This window comes from Carassius gibelio, chromosome B21, assembly GCF_023724105.1.
Source record: "Carassius gibelio isolate Cgi1373 ecotype wild population from Czech Republic chromosome B21, carGib1.2-hapl.c, whole genome shotgun sequence".
In the NCBI taxonomy this organism is placed as follows: domain Eukaryota; kingdom Metazoa; phylum Chordata; class Actinopteri; order Cypriniformes; family Cyprinidae; genus Carassius; species Carassius gibelio.
This window is the reverse complement of record NC_068416.1, coordinates 7,650,987-7,674,226: the sequence shown is the minus strand read 5'-3', so window position 1 is coordinate 7,674,226 and position 23,240 is coordinate 7,650,987. Positions and strand designations below refer to the sequence as shown.

General features: G+C 36.3%; 1 protein-coding gene across 3 annotated transcripts in view; it reads right to left on the bottom strand.

Annotated features, from left to right (window-relative positions):
• The window catches only part of LOC127985709 (rho GTPase-activating protein 26), a 103,889-nt gene that overhangs the window by 24,450 nt on the left and 56,199 nt on the right, over nucleotides 1-23,240 (bottom strand). For all 3 annotated transcript variants that reach the window (XM_052587776.1, XM_052587778.1, XM_052587777.1), the window contains exons 6-18: nucleotides 22,680-22,790; nucleotides 22,424-22,528; nucleotides 21,396-21,525; nucleotides 17,963-18,063; nucleotides 14,898-14,992; nucleotides 9,880-9,958; nucleotides 8,787-8,823; nucleotides 8,553-8,618; nucleotides 8,386-8,460; nucleotides 6,206-6,290; nucleotides 4,973-5,031; nucleotides 2,271-2,376; nucleotides 534-693 (exon numbers count right to left, since the gene is read on the bottom strand). In XM_052587776.1, coding sequence (XP_052443736.1) covers nucleotides 534-693; nucleotides 2,271-2,376; nucleotides 4,973-5,031; nucleotides 6,206-6,290; nucleotides 8,386-8,460; nucleotides 8,553-8,618; nucleotides 8,787-8,823; nucleotides 9,880-9,958; nucleotides 14,898-14,992; nucleotides 17,963-18,063; nucleotides 21,396-21,525; nucleotides 22,424-22,528; nucleotides 22,680-22,790 — 1,209 coding nt within the window. The remainder of the gene's footprint in view (nucleotides 1-533; nucleotides 694-2,270; nucleotides 2,377-4,972; nucleotides 5,032-6,205; nucleotides 6,291-8,385; nucleotides 8,461-8,552; nucleotides 8,619-8,786; nucleotides 8,824-9,879; nucleotides 9,959-14,897; nucleotides 14,993-17,962; nucleotides 18,064-21,395; nucleotides 21,526-22,423; nucleotides 22,529-22,679; nucleotides 22,791-23,240) is intronic.

The window sequence follows — 23,240 nt, the reverse complement described above, 5'->3', positions numbered from 1 at the left end:
AAATGTAACACATCGGTGAGGCAAAGCTGATGGCTATTTGCGAAAATGTGCTTTTAATGCGTATGTTTGATAACTTGTGGTTAAAGCACCACTAAGCGGTCAAAAGCGGCAAAAAAATACACTTTACAGACGCTGCAGCGTCGCTCGTGGTGGTAAAAAGCACACTCTGGTTGGCCACCTACTGTAGATAGCCACCCATGCTTTTGAGCTGAAGCTGAAAGATTCATTACAGGTTAACCTCATTCACAGTGGAACGTATGTGTGTGCCGTGTCTTTACGGGGATGGGACATAGGAAGGTTAATTGTACAAGACATAGTGACAGTTTTGATCCTAAAACCCACCCACTTCACCCCTTCAGCAAGGAGCAAGTGACCCTATGTCATGTGGTGGGGGGCTTAGCTAAAGAAATCAGCCTTGAGTCGATTTGCATGTTGCCCCCTTTAACAGAAGAATTACATCCTTTATTTACACCTAGGTCTGAACTACACAGCTTGTGCACCCTTGGTCAGCTAGCAGTCGTTCATAGACATACCCGTTCGTGGTTCTCGATCAGGATTTCTACCACAATGTTCTGGAACTTGATGTCCATGATTGCAGCCACAGTCTCTTCCTGAGGCCTCAGAAGCGTGGGGCCGAACACTACTCCGAGGTTAGCAACCGTCATCAAATTCTGCTGGTGGTGACTGGCCACTCTGATGAGAGAGCAAGACATATGAAGTCATTTACTTCTGATTGTAGTGTAGTGCTTTTCTGTATCGTTAGCTTTATTTAAACAAAAATAGGACTGTAATAACTAATCAATAAAATCAACAAAAAATTATGGAAATGTTCTTTGTTAAATTTGCTGTAAAATATTATGCATTCTTAGGTTCCACTTTGTATTAGGTGCCCTTAGCTACTACAGTATGTACTTACATTTAATTTAAATCAGTTAATACAATGCACTTATTGTACATACTTCTTTACATCATACTTATATATTTAAATACTTGCATGTAATTACATATGCAATTAATTTATATAATTACATTTAAAAATACACTGTTGACCCATACCTTTCACCTTAACCCCCTCTTAAATCACCCCAAACCACTAAACCTGTCCCTGACCTTACCCATATCACAACTCTGTGTTTTGCATTGTTATAAAGATCTCATTGATTTACATTACAAGATATTAGAATTTCATCTTACTTTATGGGCATATAAATATCACCAAACAATTCTCCAATATCATGGGCCATAAAACGTGATATATCCCCAAAAAAGATTGTCAAAAGTTTCATTAACAGTATATAAAAACAGGTCAAAACAACAGATTTTAAACTAAAGCCTAGCGTCTAATTAAAGAAATGACAAGGCATTTGCCTTATACGCCCCACTTCAACTTTCTCATAAGGAAATATGTCAACACAGTAAATATCATTCTGTTCATCAAGTGATTTCATGTGGACTTTAACGGTGTGGCTTTTTAAGGTTTTGAACTGGTCAGATATTAAACTACTCTTGCAGTTACACATTTATTAGTACATTTTATATTATTTCATTAGGTAATATGAAAATTGATTTTTATACAGCTTGTGGCAAATTAACCTCTAATCCACATCAAACAGCTGTAATGTTTGTGAATTTGATGAGCAAGCTAAACAGTCCTTCTGTAAATTATAATTCAGTGTCAACAGAACTAAAGGTAAAATCTTTACAACAATGAATTATTCTAATCAGCATACCGTCAATATTAAACGATTCCCTTTGAACTGTATTTCACTGCTACTGACATATAAAAACTACTCATTCCTCACTACAAAATAATTTCCAAACTTGTCCTGAGGGCATATAGCAAGTGAGGCATTAAATCCGCATGCAAAGTGGTTATTAAACTTCTACTTCCTGTAATTCTTTTGGATTATGAATCTGATCTTTTGCATCAAGCTGCTTTGCGTAAAGCATTTTCACTCTGGAGTTTTTCCTAAAACTCCACAATACTCCTCGATCTGCCGTTGTCACTGAGGAATGGCTCCACAGAGCTCGGCCGTCAGGGTGTCAAATTAAACTCGCACAAAAGAAAATGGAGCTGGGAACGAGAGATGGGGTAAAGGACAGATGAAGGGAAACAATCCGTGCTTTTCAGCTGGGCAAACACAAAGGGGAAGTTAAGGCCTTTATTACCATCAGCAGGGTTGTGGTTTTTACAGTGGAAATCCTCTTAGGATTTTGGCTTTGCTGGATTTGTAACACAGTAAAAAGGGGCCGTCAACACCAAAACTTACTTGGCCAAGTGTTTCATAAGAAGCTCCAGCATCTGGCGGTTCTTCTCCGGGAGACGGTGCACTATGGAGTGGATCTCTGCCACCCTCGCCTCGGGATTGTCTAGTTCTAGGAAGACAGAGAAAGAGGAAGTGAGAGAATAAGCGGCTGCAAAGGAAAAGCACATTTCCTTTTGCTCTGCATGAACTGTAGGCGTTTTGCTGCTGTGTTTGACTCAAGTGCAATCGCAGCAGGAAAGGGAGTCCAGTCTCACTGTGTACGTTTTTAATTCCCAAAAGACACATTTCAGAAATGTTGCATCTATTGCAGATGTTGTGAAAACAGAAGAAAAGATCCAATTCCTGATTCTGTGAGGTCACTTCCTGACACAGTCTGGACCCAAACAGACACATTATTCCAATTAAACTGACATTAATGCTCATGTGTTGATGTGTTTGTGTCTGCCTTGTTGTAAAAGCACAGTGCCACCTCGTGTAAGTGACGGCTACAACAGTTTCCAGTATCACTGCGCCTGCTGCATCCTCAGTACAGCAGCAAAGTTCCTTGATTATTACGCCGGAATAAAAATATAGTTCCTAGCCATATCGGCATGGAAAATCTCAACTTTTTATTTCCGTTGGTCTTAGTACATGATATAATTACAGAGGAGTCGAGTTTTAAATAGAAATGACCAAATTGTTTCAAAATTTGTCCTGAGTAAGATGCTAACGGTCTAATCAGATTCATTGATCTATGCTAAGCTAAAGCTAAAGTGCCACCGCCAGACCCAAAGATCGGCTGGATTCGAAAATGGTAAAACTCCACTGTTTAACTCTAGGTGAGTTGGAAAATGAGCTAATTTTCTAAAATAGTGGAGTGTTCCTTTAAGGGCAAAGCTAAGCCGCCAGATGTGGGCTCTTAAAGGTCACTGAAATATCAGAGCGATCTATCCGGCTGCCATGATGTCCTAATAATCCCCAGTAACAAGAGTACAGCGAAAAAAGAGAGGTATAAATGAAGATGTTTAGACATGACAAGACACAAAAAAATAAATTTAATGAAATACAATAAAAAAATTGCACTGCAAAAAAACATATTTTCTTGTTTTCTGGAGTAAACATTCAAACATTTTTAAATCTAGATTAAACTTAACATTTTAACTTAACAACACAGCAGCATTTAACATTTACTTAAGAAGCAGAATTACTTTTTGCTTTATTTATAAAGATAGTTATATAAATATTTTATCTTCTTTTCCAAAAATTTTACTTTTTTTTCTTTGCTTAAAACAAGAAGAACATTTCTGCCAATGGGTCAAGAAACATACCCTCGATTTGCTCTTGAAGTAAGATTTTTTTCTAACCCTATTGACATATATTATTACTATTTTTAGCCTGCATCTAGCACATAAAAAACAAAAAAGCTAAGCAGGAAAATAATTTTTTCATTGTGAACATAATTATATTTTTTGTAGCCTCAACTTCATTGGAAGCACCACAACCCAAATTTAAACACACAATGCTGCAACAGCACAACAAATGTTTTAGTGGTTTTTTTTTGTTAACATGGTATAAAATATTTTTAAAGTGTGTGTGTGTGTGTGTGTGTGTGCTTATGTATACACAATATCTTCAACAAAATAATATATTGTCTTATTATCTTATACACAAAATATAGAATTAAGAAAACGATCTGTTGATAACAGTACAAAGTGTTCAAATATTGATCTGCAAAACCCTGTTTAAAAAAGACAGCACATAATCAGACCGTATTTGGTCATGTTGAACAGAAACTGAACCTTTCACACATTTTCACTTTTTTGATTTTCTCTTCTTCTCCAGTTACATATGCATTCACATCGTCTCTCTCTCTCTCCTCTCTCTCTCTCTCTCTCTATCCTCTCTCTCTCTCTCATGGGCAAACTCCAGATGGCACCTTGCTCTATCACATAAATGGCTCACATAGACAGGAATGAACAAGGGGAGGGGTGGAAAAAAAGAGAGAAAATGAAAGGCAGAAAGGGAGGGGTGGAGCAAAAAATAAGTTCATATGAGGACAAGGGCCTAATGTCACCCTTAAAAAAAAACACAGAGACAAAAACAGAGACAAAAAAAGGAATGATGGTAGAAAGCAAAATGAGATCAGATGAAGATAGCATGAGATAGAATGCAAAAAGAGCATCTACATGATCAGTCTTGTTTGCATGAACAAATGTATCTAAACATCCTTAACGCAAAATTTACAAAATTACATTATTGCTTTCAGAGAATATTTATTTTAGTATTTTATATCTGTAATTTTTTTTTTACCTAATTAGTTAAAAAAGTTTAAATATTTTTAATAATTTATTAAATAATTTTAAGAATTCAATATCGTAAATAATTTTTGCAAACAGTACACATCTAAAAAAATATAATTACGTTTGTGCTTAAATCTAAATTGTGAAATTTCTAATTGAGCTCAGTTTTTTGCAGTGTGAAAATCTAATTTTATGGTACAAAAGACGATCTGGAAAAGAAACAACATCCCTTGGTGTCTTAGACAGAAGCCGCCACACTGTAAATCCATTTTCTTTGCTCTACACCCCAGTTTCCTGTTTCTGACCGCGTCCTATTAGCTTGAACACTCCCACTGTGCACTGTGTCCTATCAAATGGTCTAACTATAGTCAAATAGTTTCAAATAGTCAAAATAGATCAGGAGGAGAAATAAGGCCAGACACTCACTGGCTGCTTTGATGAAGCTCCTCTGGTACTGGTATGTCATGAGAGGGGCCGGCAGCATCCTGACAGCACAGAAGAAGAGCAGAGATTAGCCACGAGAGAAAACTGAAGAAATCATGACATCCAGAAAATATTTGGATGCATGAGGATCAGATGTCTTCTTTTAACATTTTAAAGTTGTATACTGTATGTGTTCCGAGAGGTTTTATTTTTAGCCTGCATACTAATTTGTAGATTATTATTAGCAGTGTTGTTGAATTACATGAAGAATCAGACTATGTGTTAGACTATATTTTCCCACAAAAACGTAAGTGGTAGCTAGCATGTTGTAGGTGGTCACCACATGGGGTCTCCATTATGAAAAATAAGTGTACTTATTAATTTTTATTGAATGTGCACTTGTAGTGTACTTCAAATCTTAAAAGTATATTTAAAAAAAAACAGGCAGCAGCTATTTGCACAGTGTTGAGTGTTAATAGTGATAGAGTGCAAATAGCAATAGATGCGATTACACTAAGTGAAAATAGGTTTGTTTTGCGATATGCTATTTACACTAAGAGCAAATAGTCTCTGCCAACAAGTCAGTACATTTAACAGTGAACTCTAAGCATATATCAAACACTTGAGTAATAATGAAATTACACTCAATTTATGGAGTCTTAACTTCATAACTACTTATACTGGTAAATAAACTTTAGTCACATTAAATATTTCTCATTCTTCAAATGCCCAGCATAAGCCTACTAGCTTAGCATACTGCTAGCTTGTTAACCTAGTTTATTAAATCTATCATTTACACCTTTGATCATTTGTTAAGATCATGCAAATAATAAAAAAGTGATGCAATAAACAGTATATTTAATATATTTCTTGTAAATCATATTTAATAAAAGCAGCTGCTGTACCATAGAGAGAACAGACAGATGACAGCTTACAAGCCACAATTAATGTCTGTCCTACAATTGTGACTGGACTCATTTGCACAAGGGGACTCGGTTGTTCAGTATGCAAGTGTTTATTTTCTGGGTTCTTACACTATGTAGTTGCCAGAGTGTTTTTGCATGGCATACTTAAGTGAACAGCCCTGAGTATACGCAATTGTAGGACTGATGCCTTAGCGGTCAGGCTAACTTTTGAGACCGCAGGAGCCAGTTAAATTAAGACAGCTAACACACTCTCTGTGTACTATAGCCTGGCTGTTGTCATGTGGTCATGTGTGAAGGGGCAGGTTGGTACCTGAGGTAATGCTTTATTGCACTGGTGATGGTCTTGATCTCCCATTCTGTGCTGTCCAGCTCCACATCTGCACAGGTTTTGGGGTCTAGATGAGGGTATGATGGTTAGACAGCAGATTTAGTTTGCAGGTGACCTCTGTTGAACCTTAGGAATTACCCACTCAGCACACTGCCAGTATGTGCAAGCAAACTATGCATATGTGCGCTGGCAACAGCCAATCAGCATCAGAATCGCAAAACATTTCCTAAAGCAAAACTGTCAGAGTACATCATAATGACTCTGAGGCAGGCAGTTAAATACTGGTGATCTGGTGAGTAACACAACAACGTCAATAAAATCTATTCATTCTGCTTCCACCGCAGGGTGTGACAGCATTCCTGTCCCTTTCTGCATGTGAAGAGATCTGCGTTTTTACTCAAGCCGCTGAGAATAATTGTTCCTTGCAAGGTGAAGCTTTAAACACAAATATAATACTTCAAATAAGTCTGTATGATATTAGTTGAGGCAGATGTGCTTTAAAAGTGCAGTAAAAATATTGTAATATGGTAGGGCATGCATGAATTTTGGCATAGTGACCAAAAGCAAGCTCAATTCATTGTAATCAACATATCTGTCTGTACGAGAGCAATGCATCATAAAATAACTAGGTCTGTCACGTAATAATCGATATACTGCATGGGAGTAGTGCGACAAACCAAGACACGTTCCATTATAAATCAACAAAGCTGTCTACAGTGATAATTAATGTGACAACTAGAGTGCCCACATTACAATTAACAAAGCTGTCTAAAAAATGCTAGTGATCACTGTGACAACTAGTTACCAGGGTCAATGACAAATAAGAATATCCATGACTAAGAAAAGGAAAACATATTAAAAATCTGGTTTAAAAACTATTTTTAACACGTGTCAATTTCTTAGAAATGTACTCTATTCTATAAATGCTGGCTTTATGTGGTTTTGAAGAACCTTTATATTATTTGCATTTTTTTTATGACGTATGGAGTAGGAAACATGCATGAATAGCCTTATTTAAGTTTAAAAATAATTATTTTTATGGAAATAATGAACTTTAAAAGAATCTAATTAAGTGTGAAATTGAATGTAATGCTTTATAACACAACTCCATGCTATTTGCAATTAAAGGGATAGTTCACCCAAAAATTCTGTCACTCACTCCCATGAATTTCCAAACCAGTAAGGCTATTTTTGATGAAATCTGAAACCTTTCTGACCCTGCATAGACAACAACCCAGCTGACACGTTCAAAATCCAGAAAGGTACCAAGAACATTGATAAAATAGTCCATGTGACATCAGTGGTTTAACCGTAATGTTGTGAAACTATGAGAATACTTTTTGTGCCCCAAGAAAACAAAAATAACACTTTATTCAACAATTTCTGAAAATGCTTTATAGTATAAATTTATATAAAATGCAGTTATACTTGAATATGAATTAAAATTCAATGCAATTTCTACTCAAACTTGTATGTCATGTATTTAAAACGTATTTGTAATTACCATTTGTAATGACGAAGTTTATGTACAATTTAGTACATGATGTATTTAGTAGTTTTAAAATATTTACTTTGAATGTAATATTAAGTTTATAATTAAAAGTACTTGTAAAGCATGACAAAATATTATTAGAACTTAATTATTTAAAATGTATTTCTTTGGACATTATTACAAAGTGTACTTTTTATGACTTTATGTCCCTATAAAAAAAAAAAAAAAAAAAGAAAAAAAAAAATGCTCAACATGGAAAGTATTCAAACCAATGTATGGTTGCATTTTGCATTTTCTTGAAATAATAAATTATTAGATTGCGACAAAAAAATATACCTCGTATGCCATTGACCCACCTTCCATTTCATTTATAATAAGCCAAAGTGTAGGAGTGCATTCTATTGCATTTCAATAAAGCTTTCGGTATCCAAAAAGAACATAGTACTGGTACAGTGCATTACGATGTTTCTATAAATTCAGAAGAAATGTGAAAAAAGTGTACATATTTTGACTTAGCCATATGATCGCTCTCAGGACAGACACTGTGTTACTCAAAACCATTTTAAGGCTGAGAAATTGTATATTAATTGTATTATAAATTATTTTTCATGTTAATCTCCTGGTTTCATTCAAACAAAATGACCACCAGCAGCGGAGTGCTGATTCTCACCCATGGCCAGGCTGAGTAGTTTCTGCACTCTGGAGCTGACACCGACGATCCTGTATAGCCCCTGTTCATCAATACCTGTTAGAGAAAACCATAGACTGTCACACTTACTCGTGTACTGGTCACCATCTGACCTCTACTTCTGAACAGAACAACAACAAGAGCTGTACCTCGGGTTTCAATGGCATAGATGAATTTTTTGACAATGTTGAAGCCGATGACATCCAATTGAGCCACTTAAATAGAAAGTTCATTAGGAGAGGAAAAAAAAAACATCAATGCAACTTCATGGTGAAACAAACAGTAATAAACAACATGAAAGCAGCATGATAAGTGTGATTCAACAGAAGTATGTTTAGTTTTTAAACAATATTTATTTTAAGGACCGAAATGGCATTACTTACGAGCTTCATTCTGGCTGTCACGATTCAAGGTGTATACCTGAAAGAGGACACATTTTGGTCAAGTTCTGTAAATGGCTGTTAACAGAACAGCTACATTTCTACGGTACCAGCTGAGAAGCCATCACAGCACACAATACCACTGCCTCATCGGCACTATTTTACATGCATAATCTGTTCGCTAAATGCTTTCGTCACATTAAAAGAGTCATTTAGCATGCTAAGACATCATGGTTATGTAACAAAACCTAGTGAGCCTTTGGTGAGAAGGCATTATGCACTACGACAACCTCAGTGAAAAAAAAAATCTAAGATGGAGGAGTGACTCAAATGTGGATTATGAATATATAATATAATTCTATATCTATCTATAATCATGACAAGCCTCTGAAAATTGTAAGCGTGTTTCTATGTGTGTAAGATATGCTGCTGCTGCATGAACAGGCATATAGAAATCTAGTAGCAGATCTAGACAGGTGGAGCTGAGGGAGGTGGAGGTTTTCAGAAGAACTGCACCATTAGAGTTTTATGACTGAACTAGATATTTAATTCAAAGCCAATTAGTGTTGATAAAAAAAGAATCAAATAAATAGAAAGTTTAGTATTTAACAAGATATTTGTGTGCTCAATGAATTATCTCATGCTAAATAGGGTCTAGCAGCATTCTAACAGCAAACTCTATTGAAATCAGTTTGTTAAGCGTCCTGTGTATTTTTGTGATAAGCACTATTCGAGCTGATGCCTAAAGAATGTTTAATCAGTAACTGATAATGTCCCATTTAATTAGCATGCTGTCCTTAAAGGTAACAACCTATGTAGGTAGTACTCTAGTGGGGCAGCTCACTAGATTATAGAACAGGACCTAGATCATCCTACAATACATTATAGATTACTCTCAACTACATTTGAATTCAGATTAAATAAAGAAGCCTGAATATGCATATTTATTTGACACGGTAAGTTTCAAGAATATACATTCAAAATTAGACTGCACTTTACCTGATGCACAGCAGTGAAAAAGTATGTGAAATGTTCTTAAGATTAACCCTATCATATTTAAGAGCGAGACAAATGTCTGATGTCTCAGATAAAGTACCGGTTCTCTTCCGTCCATGGCTTCCATCCAGAGTCTGCGGTCTTCCTCTGACAGCGCCTGCATGGTGATCACGCCAGGCCTGAAACATGCACACATCCACACGCAAGCATGTTAGGAGAAGTTTTCTTAAAAATGTACAGAGGCACACTTGTGAAAAATTATTGTACGTAACTATATTCAACATTCACTTGTTGTGTACTTTAAATCTTAAAACTATAGTTAAAAAAAAAAAAACTGTACTTGCAGATATTACAATAATAAGTAAATAAAATGACGCTTGCACTGAAGGTGCACTTAAAGAGTACATTTTTATTTGTTTTAATATTTCTTTACACACTTAAATACATAAAAAAACTAATATTGTCAAATTAAAATACATTTTATAATATTTTGTTATGTTTTAAAGAAGTAAACTTATTTGGATGTATTGAACATTTAATCACAGCTAAAGTTCTTAATTATAATTTAAACTAAACTACAGTAAAAAAAAAAATTATGCCTATGGGATGTCCCCACTTTTCACAAAAACAAACGTGTGTGTGTGTGTTCACTGCTGTGTGTGTGCACTTTGGATGGGTTAAGAATAGAGTATGAATTCCTGTATGTCACGTCACTTTCACTGTCAACACTATGCAAACACCTTCCCATATGTTTGCAATTAAAAAAAGGACATCATATACTCAGCATTGCATACACAAAACAACATCATCCCCCACACCAGCAGTGGACTACCTCATTGTAAATCCATTAGGGTTTTCTTTTTTTAAAGTCAATTAAACAGACCTAGTTCTATTACCATAACTCTGCCTGACCTGGCATGGCCTAACCTTAATGCAGTGTGAGTGTGTGCTTCTGATTTACTGATAGAGCTGCCATACTCAAATATTAAGAGGTTTTCCAACACAGGGCACAGTAAACTGTCTCTCGTTAAAGCAGAAAAAGGGTTTGGACTGATAAAAGATGGACTGTCTGTACTTTAATTTAGCAAATCATAAAATATGTCCCATTCGTTCAAATAATGCCATCAACATCTGGTATTGGTTACCATAGTAATGATTTAAGTGTTCACACAACTATAAAAGAGTATTTTATGAGAGTTGATGTTGGTGTGGAAAGAGAAGTTAACCCGGACACATCTATAGACACTTCATAGCATTACCCCATTCTTAATGACTATTTTTGTCATTGTTCTTTTTAAAAGTATCAGCATAAATATTTTCAAGTAAAAACACTATATATAATATTGATTTTAATCATGATTTTTACACACATGCTATTATTACCTTGTTTATCTAAAAGTGCACTTTTCTTTGTTTTAAATCTAGTCAAAAAGCCATGTGTTGACTGTGAAACAGTACACATTAATTATATGCATTTATTGTGTAATTACTACATTTCCGTGTCAATCCATGTTCATTTTTAACTTGAAACATTCACTGTTTCTTTAATTCAGTGTGTGCACTGCAGCACAGCAGAAATAGACTCCTTGTGGAAATTATCGCTGCATGACTCCTACATATGCATTGGTCCTGGAGTATGGCATTATTTTAATGACAAATGTCTAGAGCGCATTATTGTAGCGTGAAAGCACATTTCTATAATGGGTGAGCACAAATCTCTTTGCTCGCACGCGGATTTCCTTTGCTCTCCCACAAAATCAGAAGTGCGGGTGATCAGATACACGCTGCTCTCGCCCGATGAGTGTGCACACTTAAAACATGTCTCTCCTCTCGCTCAAACTGTGTCCTTTGCACATCTCTCTATGCTCGTGCCAGATATTAATTATTTTCGCACCTTTCTGTTTCTAACCTTTTCTGTTCACTTCTTCCGCATCTTTTACTACGTGCAGTGTGAACACTCTGATCTGTTAACATGGGAGCAGAAGAAATACACATCACAGACAGAATGTGTGAACCTGGAGTTACATTTGTATGCCTGTCCAATCTGTTCTGTTCTCGAACTTCATTTAGGCGCACTGCATTCTGATTGGTTCGGATACCATACTGCGGGAAGTCGAGGCTGCAAAAAATCATTCTATAAAGCAATTTAGAAATCGTTCACTCTAAAATTGTGATTTTAAGACGATTTTAATAAAACACACATTGCTACTGTGAAGGCCATTTGAGTAAAGTGAACTCATTGTCATGTTCAAGAAACCAGTCTGAGATGATTTGAGCTTTGTGACATGGTGCATTATCCTGCTGGAAGTAGCCATCAGAAGATGGGTACACTTTAGTCTTAAAGGGATGGACATGGTCAGCAACAACGCGATGAAATGCAGAAACCAAACCGAAAGAATTCATAACATTTTATTACGATAGTGTTCTCATTGCGCTAAAACACGGGGCGAACAAAGATTGTGTTACATTATTCTACAATAGCTAATAATCTCATTATAATATGACAGACTTGCCCTGCACGCTTTGCAGTTCCCTGTATTTTCCTTTTCGAAGTGTTTCCAATGATATTTCAAGCAATTAAAAACCATCATGTGTACAGTGTGCATCTGAAGTGTCTCTGCAGGATATAATGCATTATTTATCGGCTGTAAGATATACGGCAAATTCTCTCATCGGATCGATCGCGATAAAAAAAAAAAAAAAAAACATTTTAATATATTATAAAATGTAATGTCATTCCTGTGATGCAAGGCAGAATTTTCTTCAAACCTACTCCAGTTTTCGATGTCACATGATCTTTTAGAACTCAAGAATCATTTCTGATTATTATCAATGTTGAAAGCAATTTTGCTGCACTTTATTTTTCAGGATTTTTTGATAAATATAACATTTATGAACAGCATTTATTTGCATTTATCAAATATATTAATTGAATTTGTTAATGCATTTATTAAATAGAAATCATTGTAAATGTCTTCACTCACTTTTTGCAGAGGTGGACAGAGTACCAAGCTTCATTACTTGAGTAAAAGTACAGATACCCCTTGCTAAATTTTACTCAAGTACAAGTAAAAGTACTACAGTCAGATTTCTACTAAAGTAAAAGTACTGAAGTACTTGGTTTCAAAAGAACTTGAGTACAAGAGTACACTTTCTAAAAATTGCATTACTACTGCCACAGTGTTTACATTTATGTACAGAAATGTCCTGCATGGAGTTATGAAAAATTGTAATACCTTGGAGAACGTAAAAGGAATTGAAAGTATTATCATTTTCATCTTTTTACTGTTGCTTTATTTGACATTTCTCACTTGCCCACAAGGCAATAGCACAATGGCAACGCTCTGACAAACCTCCTCGTTGTGACGAGTTTTAACTGATTTTTTGCACCCACATTTGAACCTGAATGTGTTAAACACACCGCATACTCTAGAACATCAAAGCAAATGCTCAGCTTACATTAATGTGTAATATTTGTTTGGATGGCGAATATATTTTTTTAAACGTTGGCGTCATCAGCCCACGTTTCGACCCTAGTCATCCACCGATTCGTCACGTAACAACAACAAAAACATTAACAAACAATTAACGATTTACGTTTAACAATTAACATTAATGAACGATTGTCTTTTTATTAACTAACATTAACACAGATTAATAAATGTATTGCTCCATGTTTGTTTGTGTATCACGCGCAAGGTTTATGAGCAAATCCCTGTCTTATTCTCCGTTTTAAGTGTATCTGTGTGGCAGAATTACAGCGCCACATGCTGGTCTGGCATGTTTACTACATCATTTTGTAGTTTCATGTGGATGCAGTCATGCGGATATTCCTTGAGACAAGAAAAAAAAAAGGATTGGGGTAAACTCCGTGTGGATGGGGCCGAAGAAGTAACGGGTACTTACGGTTATGGATAGAAATGTAGCGGAGTAAAGGTGACAATATTTGCCTCTCAAATGTACTTGAGTAAAGTCATGAGTACTCCCAAAAATGATACTCGAGTAAAGTACAGATCCCTCAAAATTGTACTTAAGTACTGTACTCAAGTAAATGTATTCCGTTACTGTCCGGCTCTGACTTTTTGTCACTTTCATGCACGATGAATACAATTATTAATTTCTCTCTCTTTTTTAAATCTTATACAAATGTTTGAGGTGCATCATTGTTTCCACAAAAATATTAAGCAGCAAACTGTTTTTTACATAGATAATAATGAGAAATGTTTATTGAGCAGCAAATCAGCATATTAGCATGATTTCTGAAGGATTATGTGACACTGAAACTTCTTTATAAACAACAGATTTATAACCATTTCTAATGACGAATGTTGTGTTCCCAAATGCAAAATAAAGTGGCTCAAACCAAGCACAGCACTAACAGTGAATCACAACTAAAACAGTACTGTAACAGCAGACATGTAGCATGTAGTAACTGTCACCTATTATATAATTGTGTTGTGAATTTTATGACAGCACTACCAATCTCAAACTAACCAACCTACCCCCACCCACCAAAAATATATATATATATACTGTATTTATCTATGCAAATCACATGGGTCGTCCCTCAGAGGTAGGAAAATACGGAAATCCGTAATCACATTCCTGAGAAATCTTTCTAATATGGTGCTTAATCATTATCAAACATTGCTTTCGCTTAGTTGTTAATATTGGCTCTTATTATAAACCTTAAATAGAGTGTTTGTTTAAAAAAATAATTTCCTTCACTTTTTATTACAGAAATCTTTGACAAAAATAAAGTACAAAAGAACAGCATTTATTTAAAATGGAAACCTTTTGCAATATTACAATTGTCTTTAATTTCAATTTAAAATAAATGCATCAGGGCTTACAGCATCTTTTTTTTTTACGTATGTATGAAATTGGTTCCCTTCCCCTGCCTACAACCCATAAGATGGCCACTTTATTTCTCTCTTCCTAGTTACTGCAACAGTTATGACAGGTTGAGGCTATCTACAGTGCACTCTCTTCATGCCAGGAAGAACTAGTCCAAAATCTCCACCCTCTTTCCTGTGCAGCAGCCAGGAAGTGTGTCTCCCACTGGATGTTACGTGGACCAAAGCGCCACCTGGTGGCAGGTATGCTCAGTCAACTTACCGGTCCACGGCTTCAATGTCAAAACAGAACCTCTTCTCGATGGAGTCTGTTTTCCTTCTGGTGCAAGATTTCAGCGTAAAGCTTTCTTCATCTACCTGAAAAGAAAAACATGGTTTACTATAGGCCCAAATTTTGTCAGCACATTTCACTTATTCTGCATTTATGTGGGCCTGGACGGCCAACAGGAAAATGTGACCAGATGTTCTATATTTACCAACTACACTGTCATCACATAAATGATTATAAATGAATGATAGTGTTAAGTTACTCCCTTGCAAACCGTGGCCAAGGAATGGGTGTTCAAATGCGGCCAGCTATTTTTAATCCAAAACTTCACAGCTCCTTTACCGACTAGCAACACATAACACACATACCTCTGGAGTTCCTACCAGAGTGCTGTCGTTCTCTCCTTCAGTGATCACCTCACTTACAGTCTAATTGTTTCTATGATGTCTTTCTGCTAAGGGACATCTGTCTAGTTTTTCTTTCTCTTTTCACATTGGAGAAAAGGCGACAGTGTAATGCTAGAGCATCGACAAGATACTAAACAAACGGAGTATGCTTACAGAATGCAATGTCTGGACAGGTGAAACAAGGATCCCTGTTAGGACGTCTAGTCTACAATAAGTCTGCAAGACTGCATATATATATGCAATAAACTCACCATTTGGGACAAGGTCATATTTTCAGTGATAAAAGCATCCAAACCCTTAACCTGAAGTACTACAATTTGGTGCAAAACACATCCCACACTGTTTGTGCTACAAACATGACTTATCAATCACAACAGTAATAGCACACCTCTTCTCAACGAGCCACACAATTTGATAAGACTAAAGCCCTGTTCACACCAAGAACGATAACTATAAAGATAACGATGTTAGCGTCCACACCAGCGAACGATATCGTCTGTTTATTCTAAGTTTATATGCTACTGCCACTTTAAATTCTAGAGCTCATTATAGCAGGATGGATTCTGATTGGCTGATTGAATCATTCTGAAAATGATTCCAACCAAATTGTTTCTCTGTGACTTTATCGTTATAGTTGTAGTGTGGACTCTGCTATTCTTTAATATTGAGGATGATTTTTAGAACTATATCTGTATCGTTATCTTTATAGTTATCATGCTTGGTGTGAACGGGCCTTAAAGGGATCCCCGGGTATTTAGACATGTATAGCTTAATATAACATAAATTATGTCTCTTATTGAAATATGTAGTAGAGAACCCATGATAGTTTTTAAACTATGGGAGGCGCCATTATTTTACGTGCACAGTATATGTGCGTTGATGACGTCAAATAGTTGCACTCGGTGAGCTCCTGGCACTTTTTACCGCGACAAAACTCGATACGATACCACAATGTGTGGCTCTGGGTTGTAATTTTCAGTCGGAGGGCAACAAGAGAAGCAATATAAGACTTCACTGATTCCCTAGCTATAAGAAGAGGAGAAAAGAATGGGAAGATTCATGTGGATGAATAAAATTTCCTAAAGACCTGCTTTTTCTCTCTCCACTTTAGCCCTGAAGCCTTTGAGTGTTTTAGTAGACCTCAGATACTGAAACAGCTTAAAACGGCTGAGACAAGAAGCGCTATGCCACCCTGTTAGGATGTAAACGTGCCGATGCTAATCGTGATGCTGCGGCCGCTGGATGAGTTTCTCAGTGCGGATTTCCTTCAAGATCTGGGGCATTTGGTTTAAGCCTATAACAGCTGAAAAAAATCCCTTAGACTTACATTATGTCATGTACGCAAGTTTATTGAGGTACATGTCATAGATAATAGCTCATACTGAGAACTGGTCCTCAAGCTAAAGTGTAACCCAATGTTATTCCCTTCACCTGTCAGTGGTTCTAATGTCGTGGCTGATCAGTTTATATAGCTCACTTATGATAATATCATGCCAAATATGTTGAAGATTGGTGGACAGGCAGTCAATGTGTTATCTAACAACAGTGTGGTTAAAAATATGAGTTTGTAATTCCTGCTCGTAATCCCTCCAGCCGATTTGCCTGCTAAGCCTCCATTAGAAGTCTGTTTACTGTAAGCATGATCATTTGAACTATCTGAAGGATGAGCTGAAATGACCTGTCCCAGATGCAAAACATAAACACTGGGTTAGAAGAGTAAATTAAAAATGTGCAAACGTATATGATGTATAGAATGTTAATTGCTAATGTTTATTAAAAAACAGGATTCTAATTCTAATGTAAATGTTGATGAATTTGATGAATGAAATGTATTTTTAAGCACTAAATATAACGTGTAAATATATATGGGGTGCACATATGTTTTTCAGTCTGTTCTCATGAGAGCACCTGGAGATTTGATTTGGTGCTCACAATGCACATAGTGTGACCAATTAAATATAATTATCAAATAAATTATAATTAATAATAATAATAATAATAGTTTTACTGAACTTGAGTTTTTTTATATAAATAAAATAATAAATAAAGTGTGATAATACTGTTAAATTTAAAGTGAGTATTAAATAAAAATAAATTATTTCATAATACTCTTTAGCAGCTGCTGAGTGAAGCGCGTCAGCCAATGAAGCGTCACAGTTTTGCATTTTGCAGTGAAACCATTCAAATTCCCAAACTATTTTTATGTCTGAAATGTACCCACATTAAATTAAATGGATTTCGTTTCAACAGAATGTGCATTTCCTCGTAAATATGTCAGCAATAGAATAAACCATGCAAATCATGAAACAATATGACTCTGTATTCATGTTTTCTGTTTGCTTCTCTCTTGCGATTGGCAGGTTTGTGTCTAGCAGTAGGGGTCTGGTCAGAATGTAATCACGCCGCATGCAGTCCCTGGTGCGAGAGTCGTGCTATTGACCTTGTGTGTGTGGCTGTGGAGAACGGGACGGGACGGGCACAGAGCCAGGTGCTGACACTGGTGCCAGCTCAACGATGCCAAGATCAGAGTCTCGTCAATGCCAGCATGAGGAACAAACACGTGGCCTGTGCCAAAGGTTACACAAACTGCTGAATGAAAGGGTGCGAGAGGGACTGTCTGTGATAGAGAAAGAGAAAAAAAGAACTACTTACATTTTTGGCCCCAGACTTCTGATCAAACAGCATCATGGTCATGCGTTTGGGCTCTCGGTGATAGATGCAGTAGTACTTCACCCACGTGTACACGAAGGAACCTGATTTGGTAAAAAATCAGGGAGCCATTTAAGAAAAAGACAGATAACAATATATAAATCAAATAATTCAGTGTTCATGTGCCTCCAGGAACTATTTTTTTTGCGTGTGATAGAAAATGAATGATATGGTAAACTCTTTAAAGGCTTTGGTTATGTAAAACTTTGAAGCATTTATGGAAAAGAAAAGAGAAGAGTGAAGTGAAATTCAATACTGTGCAAGAGCTTGACAGTTGCTGCCCATTTATTCACCACCATTGAGATAATAATTCATTACATTTTTAATAGGGAAGAGCTCAAAGCTATGAAATACCAACACAGATTCATTGCAAAAACATGCCTTTACATGTACTTAAAAAAGAAAAAGAAATAAAAGACAGTAAAACACCAAACACTTCTATTATTTTTCACACACATTTTGATTATAGGGCCAAAAATCTAATTTTCATTTGCAATTTCTTTGCATAACACTTTGCTATCATCACCTTAAAATACATTTACCATAGTGCATGATTTGTAAACCAATTTTTTTTTCTAATGGACATCACACATTCAGCTCTCTGTGTATGAATTGTCTGCTGTAGTAAACTTGCTCATTAGCTCACCTGGTACACCAGTGCACTTGCAGTGCATAGCACGCAGGTATCAGTCTCATGAAACATGGTTCGATAATAAATAGAGATGTTCCGATACCCTTTTTCTCTTCCCGATACCGATTCCGATACCTGGGCTCAGGGTATCGGCCGATACCGAGTACTGATCCGATACCTGGGTGTATATCTGTATATACAGCTGTATATACTACTAGCCCTGTGTAAATTGCTAGAATTTTTTTATGGTGTGCTTCAGACAGATCCCTCAATAAAACATGAACAAATACATGGTGAACTACTGTATTTATTACAGTATTTTTATTATCTAACATGAATTTGACAGTATTATTTATTTTCTTATGCAAAAAAGAACTTCAAATGCAGCCAAAAATCTAACACCGCAAACTAAAAAAGGTATTTAAGTTTTACAATATAACTGTATAAAAAAACTGCAACAAATAAGTCTAGGAATATAAAAAAAGATCTATTAATCAGATAATCAGATAAAGTAAAAAACAAGTAAAAAACAAGCAACCATCTAGGCATAATTATTATTATTATAGAGATGTATTATTATTACTGTAGGCTACAACAGTAGCTTTATATATAGTCAATTTACTCATGTAAACCAAACATTTATTTTAATGGGCTGCCATGAAGATCTTTGAGTGTCTGTGTTTATGATATGACAGTATTCTCAAATGAAACGGTAAATTCTCATGAAGTGACGGTTTATGCGTTCGTGTCCTCATGACACACAGCAGAGACTACAAAACAGCGAGCTCTCGCGCATCTGTGCCAGTCACCCACAGAGATGTAGATTTTGCGGGAGTAATATTTAAATAGTATTTTGCAGTTTAATATTCACAGACACTAGTATATATTCGGCTACTGTCTGGAGCCCTGCGTTTTGACTTACACGGAAGCGACTGAACGCAGTTGCCGGTACTGAATATACTCGAGAGTCTGTAACTACCGGTACTACAGAGACATACTGCTAACCACTGATCTATAATATAGTAGCGGCTTCACTGTCTTTTGGCAGTTTAGAATGTGATGAGTGATCCAGTCATATATAGATAAGGGCTGCTAACGCGTTTTCATTTCTTCTTCGCTGCTCTAAACAGGGGTTGCTTGTGGCAACACAGCACAACTTCCTGTGTTTTCAATGCATTTTGAGCAGCGAAGAAGAACCGTGCAGCGGTTAGGCAAAGCTAGCAGTCATAACTAGGTCTTTTTTAAGAAAATGGTATCGGATCGGTATATGGGTTCATGTACTCGCCGATGCCGATGCCAGAATTTGTTGTGGTATCGGAGATATTTCCGATACTAGTATCGGAATCGGAACAACTCTAATAATAAAGCTCAAAACAATGTAAAAACATGGTAAAATGAGAAAAAAGAAAGCTTTCTTTCTTTAACACCAATGTTTTTGTTCAGGGTAGGATTTAGTGAAGAGAGCATGTTATTTTGAAAGGCAATAGAGAATTAACCTTTCTGCGCTGCAGGCTGGAAATTGTATTTATGAACTTCTATGATGCACGCGTGAACCACTGTGATTAAATTAAAGTTTGGAGAAAACTGAACATGCTTTCTTTTCACAGACACAAGACAATATACTTATCCCATGAAGCACTGTGGATAGTAAAGCAATTAAATCATATAAAAATAACACCAGCATAGGGATATAAGATCACTGACTTAGAGTCAGTAATAAGTATAAAATACATTACATTTCAGGTGTATTGCTAAATATTTAGCTGTGTACAAATATCGTTTGAGAACGCAAATGATGTTGAACGAAGTCAATCTCATTGCTTCATGGTAGTGGGGCTACTAAGCTGTTTTGCCACAATTTTTGTGTCAATGTGAACAGAGACTTCTCTGAATGTTGGCTTGCCATTTAGGATTGTGGGCACACACACACATTTTAGACAAGCAAAGAAAACGGAAGTAATTTTTCATGATGACAGTTAAACTTAGCTCACACACATTCACAAATTATTTTTGTTACATATACACAAATCATCACATACCCTTTACATTGGCCACAAGCCAGGGTGATCAGTTAGTTGTCTCTTATGCCCCATTTACACTGCATGGTTCAAGTGACCCAAATCAGATTTTTTCCTCTCATGTGGCACAGATCAGATATGACCGGTGAACGTGTAAGCAGGAAAAAAACGCATGGATCCCGATGTTCTCAGATCGGATTCAGGCCTCATTCATATGTGGTAATAAATCGGATATGAATCCATGTAAGCAGACAAATCGGATATTCCTCAGTAAATGCGAGTCGTACATCATTAAAAAAATGACATCAGCTCAGGTGGACACCACCAACTAAGATCACATGACTTATTATAGGCGTGAAATTCGCCCAGGCTGCAACAAGGGCTCCTGTTTTTTTCTCCGCCATACGAGACCAATGTTTTGCTGATTTGTATGTTGACTTTTCAAAATATTGTGGAAAGCAAAACACTGTATTATTTTATTTGCATCTGCATCCATTGTATTTCGTGCTGTTTTACTTCCTTTTCCGGGTCAGAACGTCTACGTTTGGTAGTTTCAGCAGTGTATAGTGTAAATGCAAAAATCGGATACGGGACACTTTTAAAAGATGATGTAAGCGCGTCGTCAAAAAAATCGGATATAGTCAGAAAATCGGATTTGGGCATCAAGACCTGCAGTGTAAATGCAGCCTTAGAAATCTAAGAAAAGCTCTGAACTTTTTCAACTTACGTTTCTCTTGCACAAACAGGTATCCCTCCATTGTGTTCGCACTGATGCTCTTATGTTCGTCCGGGTTTTCTTTCATCTTCTTCATCAAGCATTCCACCTCTGAGCGAGTGCTCTCGAACCGGTTCCGTGTCTGAAGTACAACACAGACAATTTAAGGAAAAGGAGATTGTTTAAAAAGATATAAAGATTCAAGAATGCTAGTGAAAACCTGCCACTGTAATACAAAAACAAAAAAATTCTGCAATGCAAAATACATTAAACTACTGCACCCCTTAAATATAACATTGACCAGGCTCATTGTGAAGTGGCTACTTTAATGGCAGTTGTTATTTACAAACGTACTGCACCTGTCAGGTACTGGGTTTGAGCAAACTCCAGTAACCTCCTGTAGTGATTTGGCTTTGAAAGATTAATCCTATACTGAAAGATTGGACTTCACTCCAAACAAGATATGACAATTTACTTGCAATTTACTTAAAGGTGCAGTATGCATTATTGACAGCTAGTGGCTGAAATGGGTACTGCAGTGCCCTCGTCCTCAGACTCCACACTCACACAGGTTGTCAGATCGGCATGCACAGGAACAAGTGCAATTCACAATGCAAGGTGTTGAGCCTTATGATTTACGTGTGTTTTAATATGCTTCTTGTCAGAGAGCTTTTTGGGTGGATGTCGATGATTTTTAGGTCGGGTAGAGTCTGTGATCTCAGACCCAGTTTGTTAGCTTGCTTCTATGGCTGCAGTATGCTGTGTTTTACCCCAAGTGTGACAGAATACTATTGGGTTAACTGACAGTGGGCAGAATCACACAGACCAGAAACAGACATTCTGACACGGAACACACATTTCAAAGCAGAACCGTAGCATTGTTATTCAAAGAAACAGGTATGTGAACTTAGCATGTTTCCTAAATACCTGCAAATGTATTACTTTTATGCTTTAGTACAGTACAGTCAAAAATTACACACAGACTACTAATTCTGCTCTCCTAATTTGTGACATCAGCATCTATGAGGGTCTGCACTCACATTTTGAATGCTGATTGTGAGGTCTGTCTTGAAATGGTTGAAGTCTTTGGCCAGTTCGTACCCATGATGATAATATGTAAACAGACCCTGTAGAAAAGCCAGCAACTACACACAAAAAAGAGCCATCAATGTAATAATATAATAATATAATATGATATATGATATGATATATAATATAATATAATATAATATAATATAATATAATATAATATAATATAATATAATATAATATAATATAATTTTTATAAAGTTTTACCGGCTCCACAAACTCAAACATCTTCCTCTCCTGAACTTCCTGCACTTTGAAGACATACTCCAGCGAGACCTCATAGAAATGCTGCCTTACAATGTCCACCTGGTTATCCGCCTGGGTAGATTTGATAAAATTAAAAATTAAAAAAGACAAACATACAAATACACATAAAATCAAACCGGGGGTTGTAGCTTTAAGGGCAGTTTACACGACAAAATTTTCAGCCAAAAACTGGAAACTTTTGATGCGTTTTATCTGTTCTCCGTTTACACAACAACAGCGTTTGAAAACGGGTTTCAAAGTGCAAGTTTTTGAAAACACAACCGTTATCTTTTCAGTGTAAACACCAAAAAAGAGAATTTTTGAAAACAGTGACCTCACAGGTGTGTGTAGTACTTGTTAGGTCTGTAGACATTGATTTCAAAGGCAAGTGCGAACAAACACACACAACAATGGAGGAGTACATGTTACTGTTGATGATGCTCAAGAGTTTGCTAACGCTTCTTCAGCAAAGTCTGGATTTACTTCATCAATATTACAACCAACAGCAGAGACACAACATTT